At 37.7% G+C, this 18,404-nt stretch overlaps 1 protein-coding gene across 3 annotated transcripts in view; it reads left to right on the forward strand.

The window, feature by feature from the left end:
- TACR1 (tachykinin receptor 1) overlaps positions 1-18,404 on the forward strand; it is a 481,441-nt gene that overhangs the window by 437,781 nt on the left and 25,256 nt on the right. The window contains exons 4-5 of one of the 3 annotated variants that reach the window (XM_053717767.1): positions 9,134-9,330; positions 15,685-15,737. In XM_053717767.1, the coding sequence (XP_053573742.1) occupies positions 9,134-9,330; positions 15,685-15,737 (250 nt within the window). Of the gene's footprint in view, positions 1-9,133; positions 9,331-15,684; positions 16,687-18,404 lie in introns of those variants that run through there. The other 2 variants (XM_053717766.1, XM_053717765.1) reach the window with 2 other exon arrangements.

Below are 18,404 nucleotides of genomic sequence, written 5' to 3' on the forward strand. Positions count from 1 at the left end.
AGCTGTTTAACTTAGGGCAATGTCCTACAAAAAGCCATTTTAAGGGCTATTGGTAGTTTAGAATTAGATTAGGGGGTGTTATTATTTTTTTGGGGGGGGCTTTTTATTTTCATAGGGATTAGTTTTTATTTTTTTTATTTTTGATAATTTGTTTATTTTTTCTGTAGTTCAATTTTTTTTTTAAATTTAACAACACATAGACGGAGAGGAGAGAGAGAGCAAATGAGAGGGGAGAGAGAGCAAAAGACCGGGCGGAGAGAGAGCAAAACAGAGGGGGGAGAGAGAGCAAAAGAGAGGGGGTAGAGATCTAAAGAGAAGGGGGAGAGAGAGCAAAACAGAGGGGGGAGAGAGAGAAAAAGAGAGGGGGGAGAGAGATCAAAAGAGAAGGGGGAGATAGAGCAAAAGAGAGGGGGAGAGAGTGCAAAAGAGAGGGGGGAGAGAGATCAAAAGAGAAGGGGGGAGAGAGAGCAAAAGAGAGGGGGGAGAGAGAGCAAAAGGGGTGGTGAAATAATCCACCTTCTTGGCAGGCTTTCTCACTAGTAATAAAATATTTAGAAAAATATGAGGGGTGTACTCACTTTTGTGGGATAATTTACTCCTATTATCAGTTTTTTCTTTGTACTTCATCTTAAGTTTACATTCCTACTTTTTCAAATAAAGATACCAAGAGAATGAAAATTGATAATAGGAGTAAATTTGAACGTTGCTTAAAATTGCATGCTCTATCTGAATCATAAAAGAAAAAATGTGGGTTTATTATCCCTTTAACCAGAGTTCTGAAGTCGCGCTATCCTGATGCCCAATAAATTGCGCTTGAGTGAACGCATTTACTTTCAACTTTTTTTGTACTTTATTTTTTCAACACAGTTAACCTCCTAAAACCTTGTTTAGGCAGATTTACACACATTTTAACACAGGTTCATTTCACATTTTATACAAACACAGTCATTTTCTAGTTTAATAAAAAGTTAAAAAATATAGTTTAAATGACATGTGTACACAGCTAAAATATGACCATCACAATGTTTGCTTACTATTGCAATGAGACATTTGGGCATTTATAAACTGTTAATTATAAAATTAGTTAAAAGTATATGAAATTGTTAATTGTGCATGAATTTATATCACACAAATTCTTTAATTTTGATAATATTTATGTTTTGTTTCATGTCCTTTCAAGCCAACAGTGTATTCTAAAAAAGAAACTTTAAAAGATAAACCTTGATATGGTTTAAATGTTATATATTATTTTTATCTTTACATCAAGCATTTTGTGAGGTACCTCACTTGATTAAAAGGGGCATTGGACTCATATTGTATATCATTAATTATGAGTTACATTGCAAAATATTTTTTTTAAATTTAACAACACATAGACGGAGAGGAGAGAGAGAGCAAATGAGAGGGGAGAGAGAGCAAGAGACCGGGCGGAGAGAGAGCAAAACAGAGGGGGGAGAGAGAGCAAAAGAGAGGGGGTAGAGATCTAAAGAGAAGGGGGAGAGAGAGCAAAAGAGAGGGGGGAGAGAGAGAAAAAGAGAGGGGGGAGAGAGATCAAAAGAGAAGGGGGAGATAGAGCAAAAGAGAGGGGGAGAGAGTGCAAAAGAGAGGGGGGAGAGAGATCAAAAGAGAAGGGGGGAGAGAGAGCAAAAGAGAGGGGGGAGAGAGAGCAAAAGGGGTGGTGAAAGAATCCACCTGGATAGATTATTTCACCACCCTGCATCCAGATGGATTCCAAAAATGGCAGGGTGGTGAAAGAATACACCTGGATGCAGCACAAGCACAATAGACTGCTCTTCCAAAAATGGAAGGGTGGTTTGGTGGTTCCATCATCCCAATAGACTGCCCTCTTGGCAGGCTTTCTCACTAGTAATAAAATATTTAGAAAAATATGAGGGGTGTACTCACTTTTGTGGGATACTGTATATATATAATTATATATACGTATAGATATATACAGATATATATATATAGGAATATCTATTTAAAAATACTTAGAACACATTCCCCTATGTAAAGAACATTGGAATGTGAAATATTTACAGTACATACACACTATAACACACAATAATATTGCATACATATTATTTCTTATGTTTTCAGCTACTTGACTGCAAAGGGCTCCAACGCACTGTTTGTAAATACAAATATACACATAAAAATACATAAATATATATGTGCACACATAAACATATATATTTTTATTAGATAGTGTTGTTATGAGTGTAACTGTACTTTTAAATGTATTTTAAATGCTTCTTGTGCAACCTTTAAGTCAAGCGTAACAGTTAAAGGGATAGTAAACTCAATTTTTTTTTCTTTCATTATTCAGAGAGAGCATGCAGTTTTAAGCAACATTCTAATTTACTCCTATTATCATTTTTTTCTTTGTACTTCATGTTATTTGAAAAACACGAATATTAAGCTTAGGAGCCGGCCCAATTTTGGTTCAGCACCTGGGTAGCTCTTGTTGATTGGTAGGTAAATGTAGCCACCAATCAGCAAGCGCTACCCAGGGTGCTGAACTAAAAATGGGTTGGCTCTTAAGTTTACATTCCTACTTTTTCAAATAAAGATACCAAGAGAATGAAAATTGATAATAGGAGTAAATTTGAACGTTGCTTAAAATTGCATGCTCTATCTGAATCATAAAAGAAAAAATGTGGGTTTATTATCCCTTTAACCAGAGTTCTGAAGTCGCGCTATCCTGATGCCCAATAAATTGCGCTTGAGTGAACGCATTTACTTTCAACTTTTTTTGTACTTTATTTTTTCAACACAGTTAACCTCCTAAAACCTTGTTTAGGCAGATTTACACACATTTTAACACAGGTTCATTTCACATTTTATACAAACACAGTCATTTTCTAGTTTAATAAAAAGTTAAAAAATATAGTTTAAATGACATGTGTACACAGCTAAAATATGACCATCACAATGTTTGCTTACTATTGCAATGAGACATTTGGGCATTTATAAACTGTTAATTATAAAATTAGTTAAAAGTATATGAAATTGTTAATTGTGCATGAATTTATATCACACAAATTCTTTAATTTTGATAATATTTATGTTTTGTTTCATGTCCTTTCAAGCCAAAAGTGTATTCTAAAAAAGAAACTTTAAAAGATAAACCTTGATATGGTTTAAATGTTATATATTATTTTTATCTTTACATCAAGCATTTTGTGAGGTACCTCACTTGATTAAAAGGGGCATTGGACTCATATTGTATATCATTAATTATGTGTTACATTGCAAAATATTTTTTTTTCCAAATCGTGTAACTGTCATTCTGTTTACAAGGTTTTGCAAATCAAGAGCAGTTCAGGTATACCTCTAATGAAGACTGGTGGGATCTACTGTTCTGGAATCCTTTCATGTGGATAATTACAGACAGATGTACAAGAGCTTGAGCTCTGGGGCGTGATCCGATATACGGCGTAGTTTTCTGCGCAAGCGAGGGAACCCGCGCCGCCCGTAATTTCACCTCTAACTGGCGTAAGTATGAAAAACCGGCGATCATCTAAAATGTGTGCAAATACACATTTTAGTCGTCGAAAGTACTTACGCCAGTCTTTTGTCCATGTAAAGTTTCAATAAAGAGAATTTTTATGCAAATTAGGCTAACAATCGTAAAAAATAACCGCCAGTTCTAAATAATGCGCCACGTAATTACGCTATTCAAAATTCATACATAAACCCATGCGCAGCCACCTTTTTCTTCAGTGTGTTTGGATGGTTCGTTGAGCTACAGCACACTACAGTGAGTTTAGGATTAGTAAGAGTAGTGAGAGAGGCGCAGCATAATAGTTAGTTAAGTTGGATTTTTGTTTGGGTAAGCTTGTACATTTACTTACACTTATTTTTACATATTGCATACATACATATACAAAATACACAACACTTTTTTTTTCTAACACCTCACACATTTTATTTCAATTTTACAGTGTGATAGGCTGAGTGTTTGGTTGTGATTGTGTGTGATTGAACTGAGAGTGAGTGTGAGTGTGTGAGTGTGTGTAGTGTGAGGATGTCAGGGAGAGGTAGGGCGGAGGGGAGGAGGGGAGTTGCAGGGAGAGGAGTATTGTAGCGGACAGGAGGAGCAGCGGGGGCCCCATCAGGGAGTAAGTGGAGTGGGGAGAGGGAGAATTAGAAGGGATGATGGGAGGGAAGATGCCCAGAGACCAGGCAAACTTAGAAGAGGGACAGAGGGTGCACATGGGGACAGAAGGGGGGAGGAGGGAGAGGATAGGGAGGAACCCACACCAGGGACATCCCAGGGAGCAAGCCAGGTGGCCACAGAGGATGAGCGCATGAGATGCCGAAACTTCTCATTCGATGAGAATGTTGTGCTAGTCCAGGCCATCATGGACAACCACAGTGCCCTCTTTGGCCAGGAGAAGGGCAAAGGCGTTGCCCGAAGGCGTAAGATAGCATGGTTGGCGGTAGAGGATGCTGTAAACAGTGTGGCCCCGCAGAGGAGGACTGTCGAGGGACTTAAAAAAAGGTGGAACGACTGTAAGAGGCGGGTGAAAGAGAAGATGGGGCAGGAAGCCATGCACCAGAGGGGAACAGGCGGTGGTCCACCCCTGGAAACCGAATACAACACCTGGCAGGAGATGATACACAGCTCCCTGAGTATCACAGCAGTCCAAGGACTTCCAGGGGCTCGTGACTCAGGGGCTGCAACCACAGCACATCATGCTGGTGAGTAACATCCCACACACCAGTATTATATGTATTTGAGATATAACATCCTTTAATGTCACACATTAATGTACACAATGAGGAGCATGGTATTTGGCCTACTAACAAAAACATCTACAATTATATTTCACATTAATGCTACTTAACACAATGCAATTCATGATATGAGGTGGAATAGTGCAATACTAACATGTCTCAGAGTAACACAGGCCACAAGCCACATGTAGAGTTTTCAGTAAATGGACACTATAGCCATCACAATACTTTTAGTTCAGAAAGCATGTTCTGTGCCTACATCAGGCTAAAGTAAATTGTGTGACCATAGTGTCACTTAAAGAACACATTTTTTCCATCATTGACATGTACACATAACAATTGTATGAAACACATACCTGGATACTGTGCATATTAAAATCCCTCATATCACAAATCACATTGTGCACATGCATGTTATAGAGTTTGACATGAGAACGAGTATAGGCCCTAGCATGTATCAATGTACATTGTATGCCCACATGGACATATATATGACTGTACTAATCCCTCTCATCATTTGACTCCTCCACAGAACCTCCTGTCACCAGGGTGCAAACAGGCATGCCGCCACCTCTACCACCAGTCACAGGCATGCAGCCACCTCCACCAGTCACAGCCATGCAGCCACCTCCACCACCAGTCTTCAGGCAGCAACATGAACAGTATGCTCCCAGGCATGAGCAGGGTTGGATTGCCTTAGTTGAGGACCCGGAAGTGATGCCACCACCATTGGCATACGACCCCTGGCAAGATACCTGGCCTGAGGAATATTCTTTTGGCTTTGAGGGGGAGCCAAGTCAGCCACGAAAGGTCCATGTCTTTACCCCCCCCAACACAATATCAGGGCAGTCATGGCTTTTACACACAGGGGATGTCGCAAGAAATGCAAACCGGACAGGCTGAGTGGTCACACACTAGTCGTCAATGGGACTACCAATCCACCCAGAGAGCTCCACCATCCTCTTCTCTTGGGAGAGCTCCACCATCCTTTTCTCTTGGGAGAGCTCCACCAGCCTCTTCCCTTGGGAGAGCTCCAACATCCTCTTTCCTTGGGAGAGCTCCACCATCCTCTTCCCTCGGGAGAGCTCCACCATCCTCTTCCCTTGGGAGAGCTCCACCATCTGCAGATGAGCATATAGCTGAAGTTGTCCCTGAAGCACCAGCAGCTGAAGTTGTCCATGAAGCAGATGCAGCTGAAGTTGTCCATGATGCACCAACAGCTGAAGTTGTCCATGAAGCACCAGCAGCTGAAGTTGTCCATGGTGCACCAGCAGATAGAGCTGAACCTGCACCTAGAATCACTGCTGCTCAAGAACCTGTAGATCCACTGTATTCTCCCCTGGGCGAGGAATACATTTCACTCCAGAAGAGGCTCATAACCAGCTGCGAGAGCAGACAAAAAGGCCAACACAGGTTTCACAGGAGCCAACAGAGGTTACTCCAGCGTACCATAGAGCTGCAGAGGGACATGGCAGCATCATTAAATGGAATTGTACAAAACCAGTTGCAGATGATGAGAATTATTTCTGATATGCAGATGCAGATTGACAACAGATGGCGGGAACAAAACCAACTCTTGGGTGTCTTGGTTGAGCACTTCACACACCAGCAGGACACTGCCTCCAGCCTATCATCTGTGGTCAGCACTCCAGCAGAATCATCTGAATCTTCCCAAACCAGGAGAACCAGGAAATCCACTCCAGTCACCTAAGCCCCCTCATCCAAGAAGCCTAAAAAAAAAAATTATTATTATAGTTCAACATAAATCTTGTCCTCTGTTATTTAACATATAATTGTCATCCACATCCATGTGAGGGGTGTTTTAGTACACTAATATTGTTTAAACATATAATAAGGCCTGTGTGGAAATGGCCCAAAAAAGGTAATATCATCATGTTTATGACATATTCATGTTCTATAAACCACATCACATAGTTGTGTATGAAGGGTACATATAGTAATATTTACTTATAAGATGTATATCAAGGTTTCTCACATCCAATAGAAATTGACACATGTGCAGGGATAGACACGAGCCAAGGCTGTGGTGGACATTTTCTAAGGTAAAGACCTTTAGTGAAGGACACCTTGCCTATCCCTGCACATGGGTATATATATCTAAATAATAATGTATTTACAGAAGGTGTGAACATAAGTTATAAACATCCATTTTCATTCTTCTTAATGATAGTCAATAAATCATAGTGACCTAAACATGAATTAAACAAATGAGATATTTTCAGTAATTAGGGTGGTTAAGGGAAGGGGGGTGGGATGTAGTAGTTTCACTTACATGCAGTGGAAATCCGCAGTATGTAATTTGATGACCAGCTGCAGCAGGGGCAGCAGCCGGGGCAGCACCAGGGGCAGCACCATGACCAGGGACCTCAGCAGCAACTATAGAATCAGCATGTATAGACAGAACAACAGGGGCTTGTAGGGCTTCCAGCACCCCTTGTGCCCCATGATGCACCCCTTGTGCCCCATGATACACCCCTTGTGCCCCATGATGCACCCCTTGTGCCCCATGATGCACCCCTTGTGCCCCATGATGCACCCTTGTGCCCCATGATGCTGCCTCTCTATGGAAAGCAGGAAAACATGGTGGCTAATGAGGATGTGCATTGGCGGGTTTTTTAGGCTTCCTGTTGAGAGGTTGTGCTGTTTGTGATTGGTTTGACACACTTGCAGGGGCAGGAATAATAAATGCTTTGAAGAGGTTTAACTATTTGAGATCAAGCTGCTGATATGTATGTTGAGCATGCATTTGTTAGGCCTTCAGAGAGTTACGTTGGTTTATAAGTCAGTGCAAGGGTTGCTGTGCCTGCAATTTGTGGCGAGATGAGAATGGAATAGAATTTCTGAATTCTGCGCGCGTAAGTCCTTACGCTGTATATTGGATACCAAATTGCGCGTGTTTTCTATGTCAGTCTATGGGTCAAAAAAATACGGCGAAGTCTGAAATATACGCGCGTAACTTGTATGCTACGCCGTATATGTGATACCAAACCCGCGCAAAATTTGGCGTCGCCGGCTTTTGCGCACGACACTGTATATCGGATCGGCCCCTGGTCTAAACAATTATTGTATAGAATATTGTAGGCTTTGGTAAATTTCCCAATATCCATGAGTGATGGAGTAACTCCAGCCAATCAGAACGAAGTGGGACAAATATACTTTTCATATGTATTTTACAGCAAATCAGACAAGATACATAATCTAATTTAATTTTCTTCTGAATGCTGATTCTATTAAGTGGGATATAGTTTAAAATACAATAGACACATAGAGGTCACAGTAATAAATCATAAGCCTTAGGGGCCATATATAAATTTAAGGCTATTAAACAAAAAAACTAATACATTTAAAGTAAATGTCAATTTTTATGCTAAAGTGCCCGGTTTTTAAAAATTCTATTAAAAACAGGGGCACTTTAATTCATCAAAATTTATATTTCACTCCTGTTGTGAACAAAACTTGCCTTTTAATCTTCACAGCAGCTCCAGCTTCCTCCGGTCGTTGCAAGCCATTTTTGACTTCAGAAATGATGGATAGGTCATCCTCCAATCACATCTTCCCCCCCCCTCCCCCGGGGGAAATCATTGTCTGATTCAACAGCGTGATTGGAGGAAGCCTGATTCCTCATTTTAGACCCAGGAAGAGGCTTTGCAAAGGCCGGAGGAAGCTGGAGCTGCTGTTAAGATTAAAAGCTAAGTTTTTTTTCTCAACAGGAGTGAAATGTAAATTTTAATGAATTAAAGTGCCCCTGTTTTTAATCGAATTTTTAAAAACAGGGCACTTTAGCATCAAAATTTACATTCACTTTAATTAAGGTTACAGGGTGCTCTCTATCTACTCTACTCCCCTACAGAGGGCTCTTTTGAGTTATAGTCATCCCAAAACATAAAATTGTAGTTCTTTTTCCTGTGGCCGCAAGAACTATGACAAATAGTTTTTTTTTTCTAGGAGTCTGTAAAAACTACAGCAGAAGAGCATGTTGCCCTAAGCCCACCAGCTGTATATTTCTGACATATCATACTGATGCCACGTGAACAAAACCATGTACATTTAAAGTCTCCCCCTAAACTTCTCTTATGCATATCCTCACTCTAAAATAGAGGTGGGCTGCTATCGACCTTCCAGATATTATGTACTACATCTCCCATGATGCTTTGCCCACCCCTGCTCTAAAACATATGTATAAAGTGACTACCTGTAACTAGTACATTTACTTACTTTATTACACTTATACTCATACTGTATACATACTTATAATATATCATTACTCTGCATATTGTGTCCTTTTTAAAAATAAAAAAAGAATGTATAACTACATAAGTATCTGCATGTCTCCAAAGAAATTGATCTTTTTTCTCTCTTTATCCTGCAGGTGGTAAAAATGATGATTGTTGTAGTTTGCACATTTGCTGTTTGCTGGCTGCCCTACCACATCTATTTCCTGCTGCAGATTTTCGTACCACATAGTAAGAACCCAAAGATGTTTCAACAGCTGTACCTGGCAATCATGTGGCTTGCTATGAGCTCCACTATGTATAACCCCATTATTTATTGTTGTCTGAATGATAGGTGAGTACGGATTGTAACCCTTTAGTAGCCAGAATGTGTATGAAATATATTTTATTTACACCATAATAGCAGATAACATGCAATACCCATATGGAAATGCTTTCCTTCTTAGTTACTACACAAGTACATGTAATTATTTCAAGAAATAAAGATAAGATCTGTTTATGGTTGAAAGAGTTGCTAAGCCCTAGGGGTAGATTTATTAAATGTCGGATGCTGTAGCGGATCATGTCCGCCCGACATCGCTAAATGCCGACAGCATATACTGTCGGCATTTATCATTGCTCAAGCATTTTTAGTGAACTGCTTGTGCAATGCCGCCCCCTGCACATTCGCAGACAATCGGCCGCTAGCAGGGGCTGTCAATCATCTTATCATATCTGATTGGGATGATTGCTGTCCACCACCTCAGAGGTGCCAGATAAGTTAAGGAACAGCGGTCTTACAACCACTGCTTCTTACCTTAAGTTTCAGGCGGACCTGAAACTTCGTCTGTAGATTGCAGCATCCGCTTAATAAATCTTCCCCTAGACTGCAATTCTGTCACGACCCAAAAGTAGCAGCTACACATAAGCTTCTATCTGTATTTGTCACTATCTTCAGTTAGTGAAGCTTAAAGGGACATTAAACCCCATTCTTTTCTTTTATGATTCAGATAGAGAATACAATTATAAATTATAAATAATGTACATGGGTGAACCAATCACACGAGGCATCTATGTGCAGCCACCTTTATAGATAGGTGCTAGATATGCCTTTCAGCAAAGGATACCAAAAGAATAAAGCAAATTAGATAATAGAAGTAAATTAGAAAGTTGTTTAAAATCGGAAGCTCTTTCTAAATCATGGAAGAAGAAAAAATTGGGTTTTATGTCCCTTTAAGAATAGCTATTACCTGTATAGTTGAGGTGGAATTTTAAGCTCATGATTTTCTTTTTTTTATTGGCTTTTGAACTTGAGCTATAAATACCATTCATCCTGACCTTGAATTCGCCCATACCCATATTGTTGCACATTTTTATGTTAGGGGAGCATTTCTTAGGTAGTTTTGGTGGTCTAGAATTTATAGTGATTGTGGTTTTCTTTTTTGCTTTATGTTGTTATTAATGTAATGGTGGTGTAGCTTGATGGTATAAGTATCTTAGTAAATCCATGTCACTATTTCTTTAACAGTTGTACAGTTTTTATGTGGTGCTCTTAGCTATCTGGTACCATCTGTTCCCCTTATAGTTTCCTAACCTATTGAGTCCATGTTGTTGATGAGGTTGTTGATATGGGAGGAGAGTGCTACAGCATTATCATGTATTTAGAGTTTGAGATTCATGATTTTACTGTAATATCCATAATTTAAAGAGATACTGAACCCACATTTTTTTCTTTCATGGTTCAGATAGAGAATGCAATTTTAAACAACTACTATTATCAATTTTTCTTCTTTCTCCTAGTATCTTTATTTGAAAAAGCAGGAATTTAAGTTTCAGATCCGGCCCATTTTTGGTTCAGCACCTGGGTATCGCTTGCTGATTGGTGGCTACATTTAGCCACCAATCAACAAGCTCTACCCAGGTGCTGAACCAAAGATGGAATGGCTCCTAAGCTTGCATTCCTGCTTTTCAAATAAAAATATCAAGAGAATGAAGAAAAATGTATAATAGGAGTAAACTAGAAAGTTGCTTAAGATTGCATGCTCTATCTGAACCATGAAAGAAAAAATGTGGGTTCAGTGTCCCTTTAAGGTGAGATTTAGAATATTTGACATTCACAATAACCTTGAAAAAAACAGAAAATGCATAAAGCATTAAAATAATAAACATAAGCTTACAAAATGTAGTGCATCATAGTTGTTCTGCAGCCTAAACAGCAGGAGAAACATTGCATTAGTCGTAGTCAGGCGAAATAGCTTATTTAAAGGGACAGTCTAGTCAAAATTAAACTTTCATGATTTAGATAGGGTATACTATGCAATTTTAATCAACTTTCCAATTTACTTTTATAATCAAATTTCTTTGTTTATTGGTATTCTTTTTTGAACGCTAAACCTAGGTAGGCTCAAACTCATATCTAAAACTTTGAAAACTGCCTCTTATCTCAGTGCATTTTGACAGTTTTTCACAGTTAGACAGTGTTTCATATAACATTGTGCTCACTCATGGAGTTATTTAGGAGTCAACAATGATTGGCTAAAGTGCATGTCTGTCAAAAGCGCTGAGATAAGGGGGCAGTCTGCAGAGGTAATAAGTGTATTAATATCACAGTTTTGTTATGCAAAACTGGGGAATGGATAATAAAGGGATTATCTATCTTTTTAAAAAAATAAAACATTTCAAGAAGACTGTCCATTTAACCAAAATTGGTCCTACTACCTGTGAAGCCAGAAAGAAGCTTCCTTTCTTTTCTTTTCTATAGTAAAAATATATTTGTTTCCATTTAGCTTATGTTATAAAAAAAAAGGTCTGCCCAGATCCCTGGCGTTCTAATGCAACAAATAGTAAAAGGAACAAGACTTTGAAGACAGTCATTTTCTTTTTCTTTTTTTGTCATATCTTTTGTATGCTTATTTTGTAAATTAACAATAACTTTTCCTTTGAAATAATCTTCTTCAAGTAGCTAAATTATTTTTTTCAGAATATGTAAGGGTTTGCTGTAAAATATATGATTACTAACATATATGTATATCTGTTCCACCAGCTTATGATTCAGTCTAATAAATAGTTATTCATGGGACATTGTTTTAGATTCTCTAAATATAGATAAAGTCTCTCCATAAAAGAGATCTCTACAAGTCCAGTAGAACTCCATGACCCCCCCCCCGTGAGTAATGGCCATGGCCTGATTATCAAAAATTTGCCAGAAAGGAGAGAAATTACACAAAAACATTTGTTTTTTACTTTTTGAGAATGTGTCTCTCCTTCATATCCAGAACCTGATAAACAAAGTATATGAAACCCAGAATTTTTTTTTTTATTCAGACATATAAACATATAATTTTAAAAACATTTCTACTTTACTTCTATTATGAAATTTACGTTGATCCCCTGGTATTCTTTGTTGAAGAGATAAAGGGGCCTATTTATCAAAGGTCTTGCGGACCTGATCCGACAGTGCGGACCAGGTCCGCAAGACCTCGCTGAATGCGGAGAGCAATACGCTCTCCGTATTCACCATTGCACCAGCAGCTCACAAGAGCTGCTGTTGCAATGCCGCCCCCTGCTGACTCGCGGCCAATCGGCCGCCAGCAAGGAGGTGTCAATCAACCCGATCGTACTCGATCGCTGCTCCATAACCCTGTCCGCCTGCTCTTATGAGGCGGACAGGGTTATGGAGCAGCGATCTTTAGACCGCTGCTTCATAACTGCTGTTTCTGGCGAGTCTGAAGACACAGGCCCACAAGCTCTGTTCGGAGCTTGATAAATTGGCCCCAAGGTGTCTGGTAATAGTGCTGCCATCTAGTGCTCTTGCAAATGAACAACATTTTTGCAAAATTGCTGCCATATAGCAAATACCAACATTTGAAAAAAATTACCAGGGACACTTTGCAGCAGTCACGCTCATGTACTGTTTGCATAGCTCCGCCCACTCCTATCCACGCCAAAATAAGCACATAAAATACTAGTAGTATAATGTAGAAATAATTATTACCTGACGGAATAGGAAAGTTAAAATTAAATTAAATTTCATGATTCAGATAAAGCAAGCAATTTTTACATTCCCTTCTACTTTGTTCTCTTGGGTACCTTTGTTGAAAAGGATATGTACATAGCCTCAGCAGTAGCAATGCAATACTGGCAGCTAGCTGTTGATTAGTGGCTACACATATTTGTCTTTTGTCATAAGCTCGCATGGTGTGTTTAGCTAGCTCCCAGTAGTCCATTTTTGCTCTGACAGTGAATTTAACTATGTGTTTAAACACATAGTTATATGCAAGCAATAGTGCAATAAGGAAATTGCTCTAACATTTTCTTAATACACTGCTATAGCTCTGCAGGTTAAATCATTAAGCTCCATCTCACCTCCCTTACTTTGAAGCACACACTTGGTATATAAATTATACATTTACAGCAAGTACCAAAATAAGCAAACAGGGGTTAAAGTATTAACCCTTCGGCATCTGTATAGCAGGTCACCACAAAGCGCCTTAGTTTATATATGTTGTACAGCCTGAAATTAGACAGTGCTATTACCTCAATATGGTTAACCTGCTAACTGCTGTCTTGGTGCTGCGAAGAACAATATATGTAGATATGTTAAGGACTTATTTTTATATTTTACTTTTGCTTTGACACTAATGAAATTTTCACAATTAGATGGCATTTTATTAGGTAACCATTCATGTTTTATCTATGCTGCTGCAGTGATTGCTGGCAGACCCAGAAATACCCCAGTAAATCTGTAGTTTTTTATGTTCTGTGAATTCCAGTCCCAAAACACGAAGAGCCTGATGTTCTAAGCCCCTAAGAAGCAAAGTCTCAGCGTATAAATAAGGGAAATTTAACATGTCCCAAATTGTGCAACACTATTGAGATACCTTAATTCACTGAAGTATAGCTATAAGAATGTGTGACCTATCTGATAGCATGACTTCAGTCCTTCCCTCCTACCCTCCCTGGTATGATATATCACATCTCATGGCTTCCCCTTACCTTACACCTCACTACACACAGGGGTCAAGTCGAGCTGGAATGCATGGGAACGGAGTTCCTGCACTATTTTTGCAAGAGGAACTAAGTTCCCACTGGCCAGAGAACAGAAAAACTTAAGTAAACACTGCTCCTGCTGGTGGGAGGAGCTGGAGCACAGGCTGGTTGGTTAGAGGGATAGTGAGATCCTCTAGTAATGGGCTGTAACACTACCTAAATTACACTAAATGGAAGCCTGTCAGCAGACCTGCTGTGTAATCACCCTGCACTGTGTGGAGCACATGATGCTTACATTTCTGTGTGGCTTGCTCTGGCATTATTTAGCTCCCCTCAGCAGAAATAGGACACCATTAGTGGGTGAGACTCTGTGACAAAGGAGGCTTCTCAGGCCCAAAGGCAACCATTTAACCCTTGATTGGATTTAATTTGCTTTCATTAACCAAATTGTTTAGATTATAAACATACAAATACAGTGTGTGTGTAGTTATAAAACAAAATTAATTGTGAGTGGGAGGAAGTCTTGGTGAGTTCTGACACTTTTTTTTGTAGGACTTGACCCTACACACTGCTACATTTTAAAGCAACAGAACACCACAAATAAAGAAAACTACAGAAAAAAAATATTGTAAGCAATGAACATAATATTAGTAAATTAAATACAAACTAAATTGAACAAGGGACAGATTTAAAATGCGGGGGCAAGAGTCCAAGAAACATGACAGTCCCGAGAAAAACAGGACAGTTAGTAACTATGATATAGTACCAAAGACACATTCACCCTATTGAGCATACGTCCCTGCTTTTCAACAAGAGAACTAAGAAATTTGATAATAGAAGTAAATTAGAACATTGTTTAAAACTGCATGGTCTATATGACTGATGAAAGATACAATTTGGGTTCATATCCCTTTAAACTAAACTTTGCCGTTATAAAATTCTATTAAAGGGACATTATACACTAGATTTTTCTTTGCATAAATGTTTTGTAGATGATCCATTTATATAGCCCATCTGGTGTGTTTTTGTAAAAATGTATAGTTTTGCTTATTTTCAAATAACATTGTGCTGATTTTCAGACTGAAAAAAGGGGGTGGGGGAATAAATTCAAACTGAAAAAAGGGGGGGAATTAATTCAAACTGAAAAAAGGGGGGGGAATAAATTCAAACTGAAAAAGGGGGGGGGGATAAATTCAAACTGAAAAAAGGGGGGGGATTCAAACTGAAAAAAGGGGGGAATTTTCAGACTCCTAAACAAGCCCCAAAGTTTTAGATGTATACTGATGTATACTGACTACAGACTGCTTCTGATTGTATAATGGGTCTTTTCATATGCAGGGGAGGTGGGGGTTCTGCTATCAGCCCCTTTTAGTGGGTGTCCTGGGCTTATCAAATTAACAATGTTAAATTGGGAGCTTCTAAGTAAGTTTTTAAAAGGTTTTAGTAGTGTCCATTACATACAGTTAAATAAAAAATTGTGTATACTCTCCCTTTAATGGAACTTGCTTCTTCTCACTTCTTAAATAATCTCACCAGATCAGAGAGCTTTAGAGAATCTGATCCTTAAACTTAAAAAGTTTCTAATTGTTAGCTAATTCACTCTATAGAATAATGCAGAAAATAGAGATGTTTTTCTAATTATAGAAATTAGTCTCCATTTTTCTTAATTCTAAGATGTGAGGATTCATTTAAAGCTTGGCCCTTTTTTTGTCTTTGCCAGGTTCCGCATCGGGTTTAAGCATGTTTTTCGATGGTGCCCATTTATCCGATCGGGTGAGTATGAAGGGCTGAAAATGAGATCCACACGCTATCTTCAAACCCAGAGCAGCATGTACAAAATCAGTCGCATTGAAACCACTGTATCATCTGTCTTAAGTGCCAACGATGAGGATGCAGAGGAGAATGGGAAGAGTACAAAACGATTGTCCTTGGACCTCACCTCCAACGGTTCTTCCCGCAGTGTTTGTAAGACTATGTCCGACTCATCCAGTTTCTACTCTAGTAACCTGTCATAAACAGGTCACTTTTGTCAAGATTATCCCGGGTGACCTTGTGAGGTTTGAGATTTCTTGGCTGCTTAACCCTTAAACGGGCTGATCATTCCTAATTGGTTTTCCCTTCTCTGGGCTATATTGTAGCAAATAGTCTGTTTACAACTCAAAATATTTTCTGTAATCCATAGGCAATTAATGTGAGATGGTTAATTATTATTTAATCATTAATACTTATGAGCGTTCAGAGAGTGGCTGCCATTTTCTGTTTGTTAGCCAAATAATGGCACCCTCTTAAAACACAAATGACTATCACTCCTTCAATGGATATGTGGCCCTTGTCATAAAATACTTAATCTAAGCATTGGTCATTGCTTCAGAAAGAAGATTAATGTTGTTGCTTTTTAAATATTGTAGAGGAAATACTTTATTCTATTATATAAAACTATACAGTGAAGCCACTAAGCCATTTAGGAACAATCCCTTAATCAAATAAACATATGAGAACACAATACAAAATTAATATTAACACAAAAAAAAAAAATTATTAAAAAAAAAGAAAATATCAATTGTTCCTAAAAAAAAAATCCCTCACAGCAGTGGCATTTTTTATTTATTTAATTGTGAAACCAAAGCAATGCCATCTTTTCTATAGACACTACTTTTGAAATAGAAGGTGAATATATTGTCAGGGTTCGATTTATGTGCTATAATTGGAAAAAAAAAAGAAATAGGTATGAGTTGCAAGAAAAGCAAGAACATTTTTGCATGTGAAAAAAAAAATTGGTTAAACATATTACTGACAAATAAGGCTTGTTTTATTCAAAGATTAGATTATTGTCAATTTATTTTAAAATGTAAATAACTTCTAATAGTTTAAATCAACTATTTATTAAATTACAAATTTAATGCTTTATTATTTTTTATACAAACTTAATTTGAAATGTATGTGAAATCTGGTTTTGAAGTCAGCTTGTACTATATATTTGTTTTTATAGCAACTTCATTTGTGTTCAGTTTAAGAAGTGGATTTATAAAGAGTTTGACTTGACATGTGTATTGTAACAGGATGTATCAATTTCTGCGTTATTATTATTTTTAATTTTGTTGCCGTTATATTTTTCTATAATGTAAATGCTGTTCATTCCTGAGGTAATAGCCTATTACTATCCATCTTATGTTGGGGAAAAAGTGAAATTGACTCATACATCTTATATTATGTCTGCCCTTGATAAAGCGTGCAAGAAGTGATGATAGCTATTATCTGTGTGTGTGTATATATATATATATATATATATATATATATATATATATATATATATATATATATATATATATATATATACTGGCATCTTTATCAAATGTCCCAAATGTCGAGAGAGTTGCTCCAGAGAACTTTCACCGGGACATCACATAGCTGAGCAACTCTCTCTACATTTGGGACATTTGATAAAGATGCCAGTAAGGCATCAAAACGTCATGTTAATCCCCTATATTTAACCCTTTATATGACTAAAAGTTCATTTTTATCTTTTTAAGAGACCAGTGAGTGCTGTCTTTTTTTGGAAGTTTGGATATTGGCCCTGACATTGCACCCTGGCAGATATCTTGTTGTTGACACGGTGTGCAATTTTCTGTGGGACTTATATATATATATATATATATATATATATATATATATATATATATAAACAAACACACACACACACATAATTGATTTAAGAAGTTATTTTTCCTTGATATGTTACAATTAGAGTTAAAAAAGGATAATGCACCTCCAAATGATAAAGAAAGCATTATGGTATATTTAAAATCATATTTCTGCTAATATGAAGGGGAAAAATTATATTAAGTATACAAAACCCTATTAATTGAGGGCTAGATTACGAGTGACGCAATATTGTGTACTTCCGTTCACCCGTTAACTTTGCTAGAAGGAGGATTTTGCGTGTGTTGGGTTGCGTTCATATTACAAATTGAAAGTAAAAAGTTAGCATACAAGCGAAAACCTGATGTGTGCAAAAAGTTGGCCTTTGATTGTCAAAACCGCGTTAACATATTCTCCCACAGCCTTCAATGCCTTCAATGGAATGCACAAACTGCAAAAAAAACAACACCCATACTCGCAAGCTAATCCTACCTTCATATAGAAGAATATGTTCTATTTATTCGTAAATAAATATTTTTATATATATATGAGATGATTTTTTGGTAAACTATATATATGTATAGATATATACAGATATATATAGGAATATCTGTTTAAAATTAAATATTCCCCTATGTGAAGTTGAGTGGAATATGACATATTTACAGTAAATACATAGTTAAAACCATTATTAAATATTAATATTGAGTAAAAATGCTTTGTTATGCTTTCATGTATTTGACTGCAAAGGGCTCCAATATATATACACACACACATATATATATATATGTGTGTGTTTAT

This window comes from Bombina bombina, chromosome 6, assembly GCF_027579735.1.
Source record: "Bombina bombina isolate aBomBom1 chromosome 6, aBomBom1.pri, whole genome shotgun sequence".
Classification (NCBI taxonomy): Eukaryota; Metazoa; Chordata; class Amphibia; order Anura; family Bombinatoridae; genus Bombina; species Bombina bombina.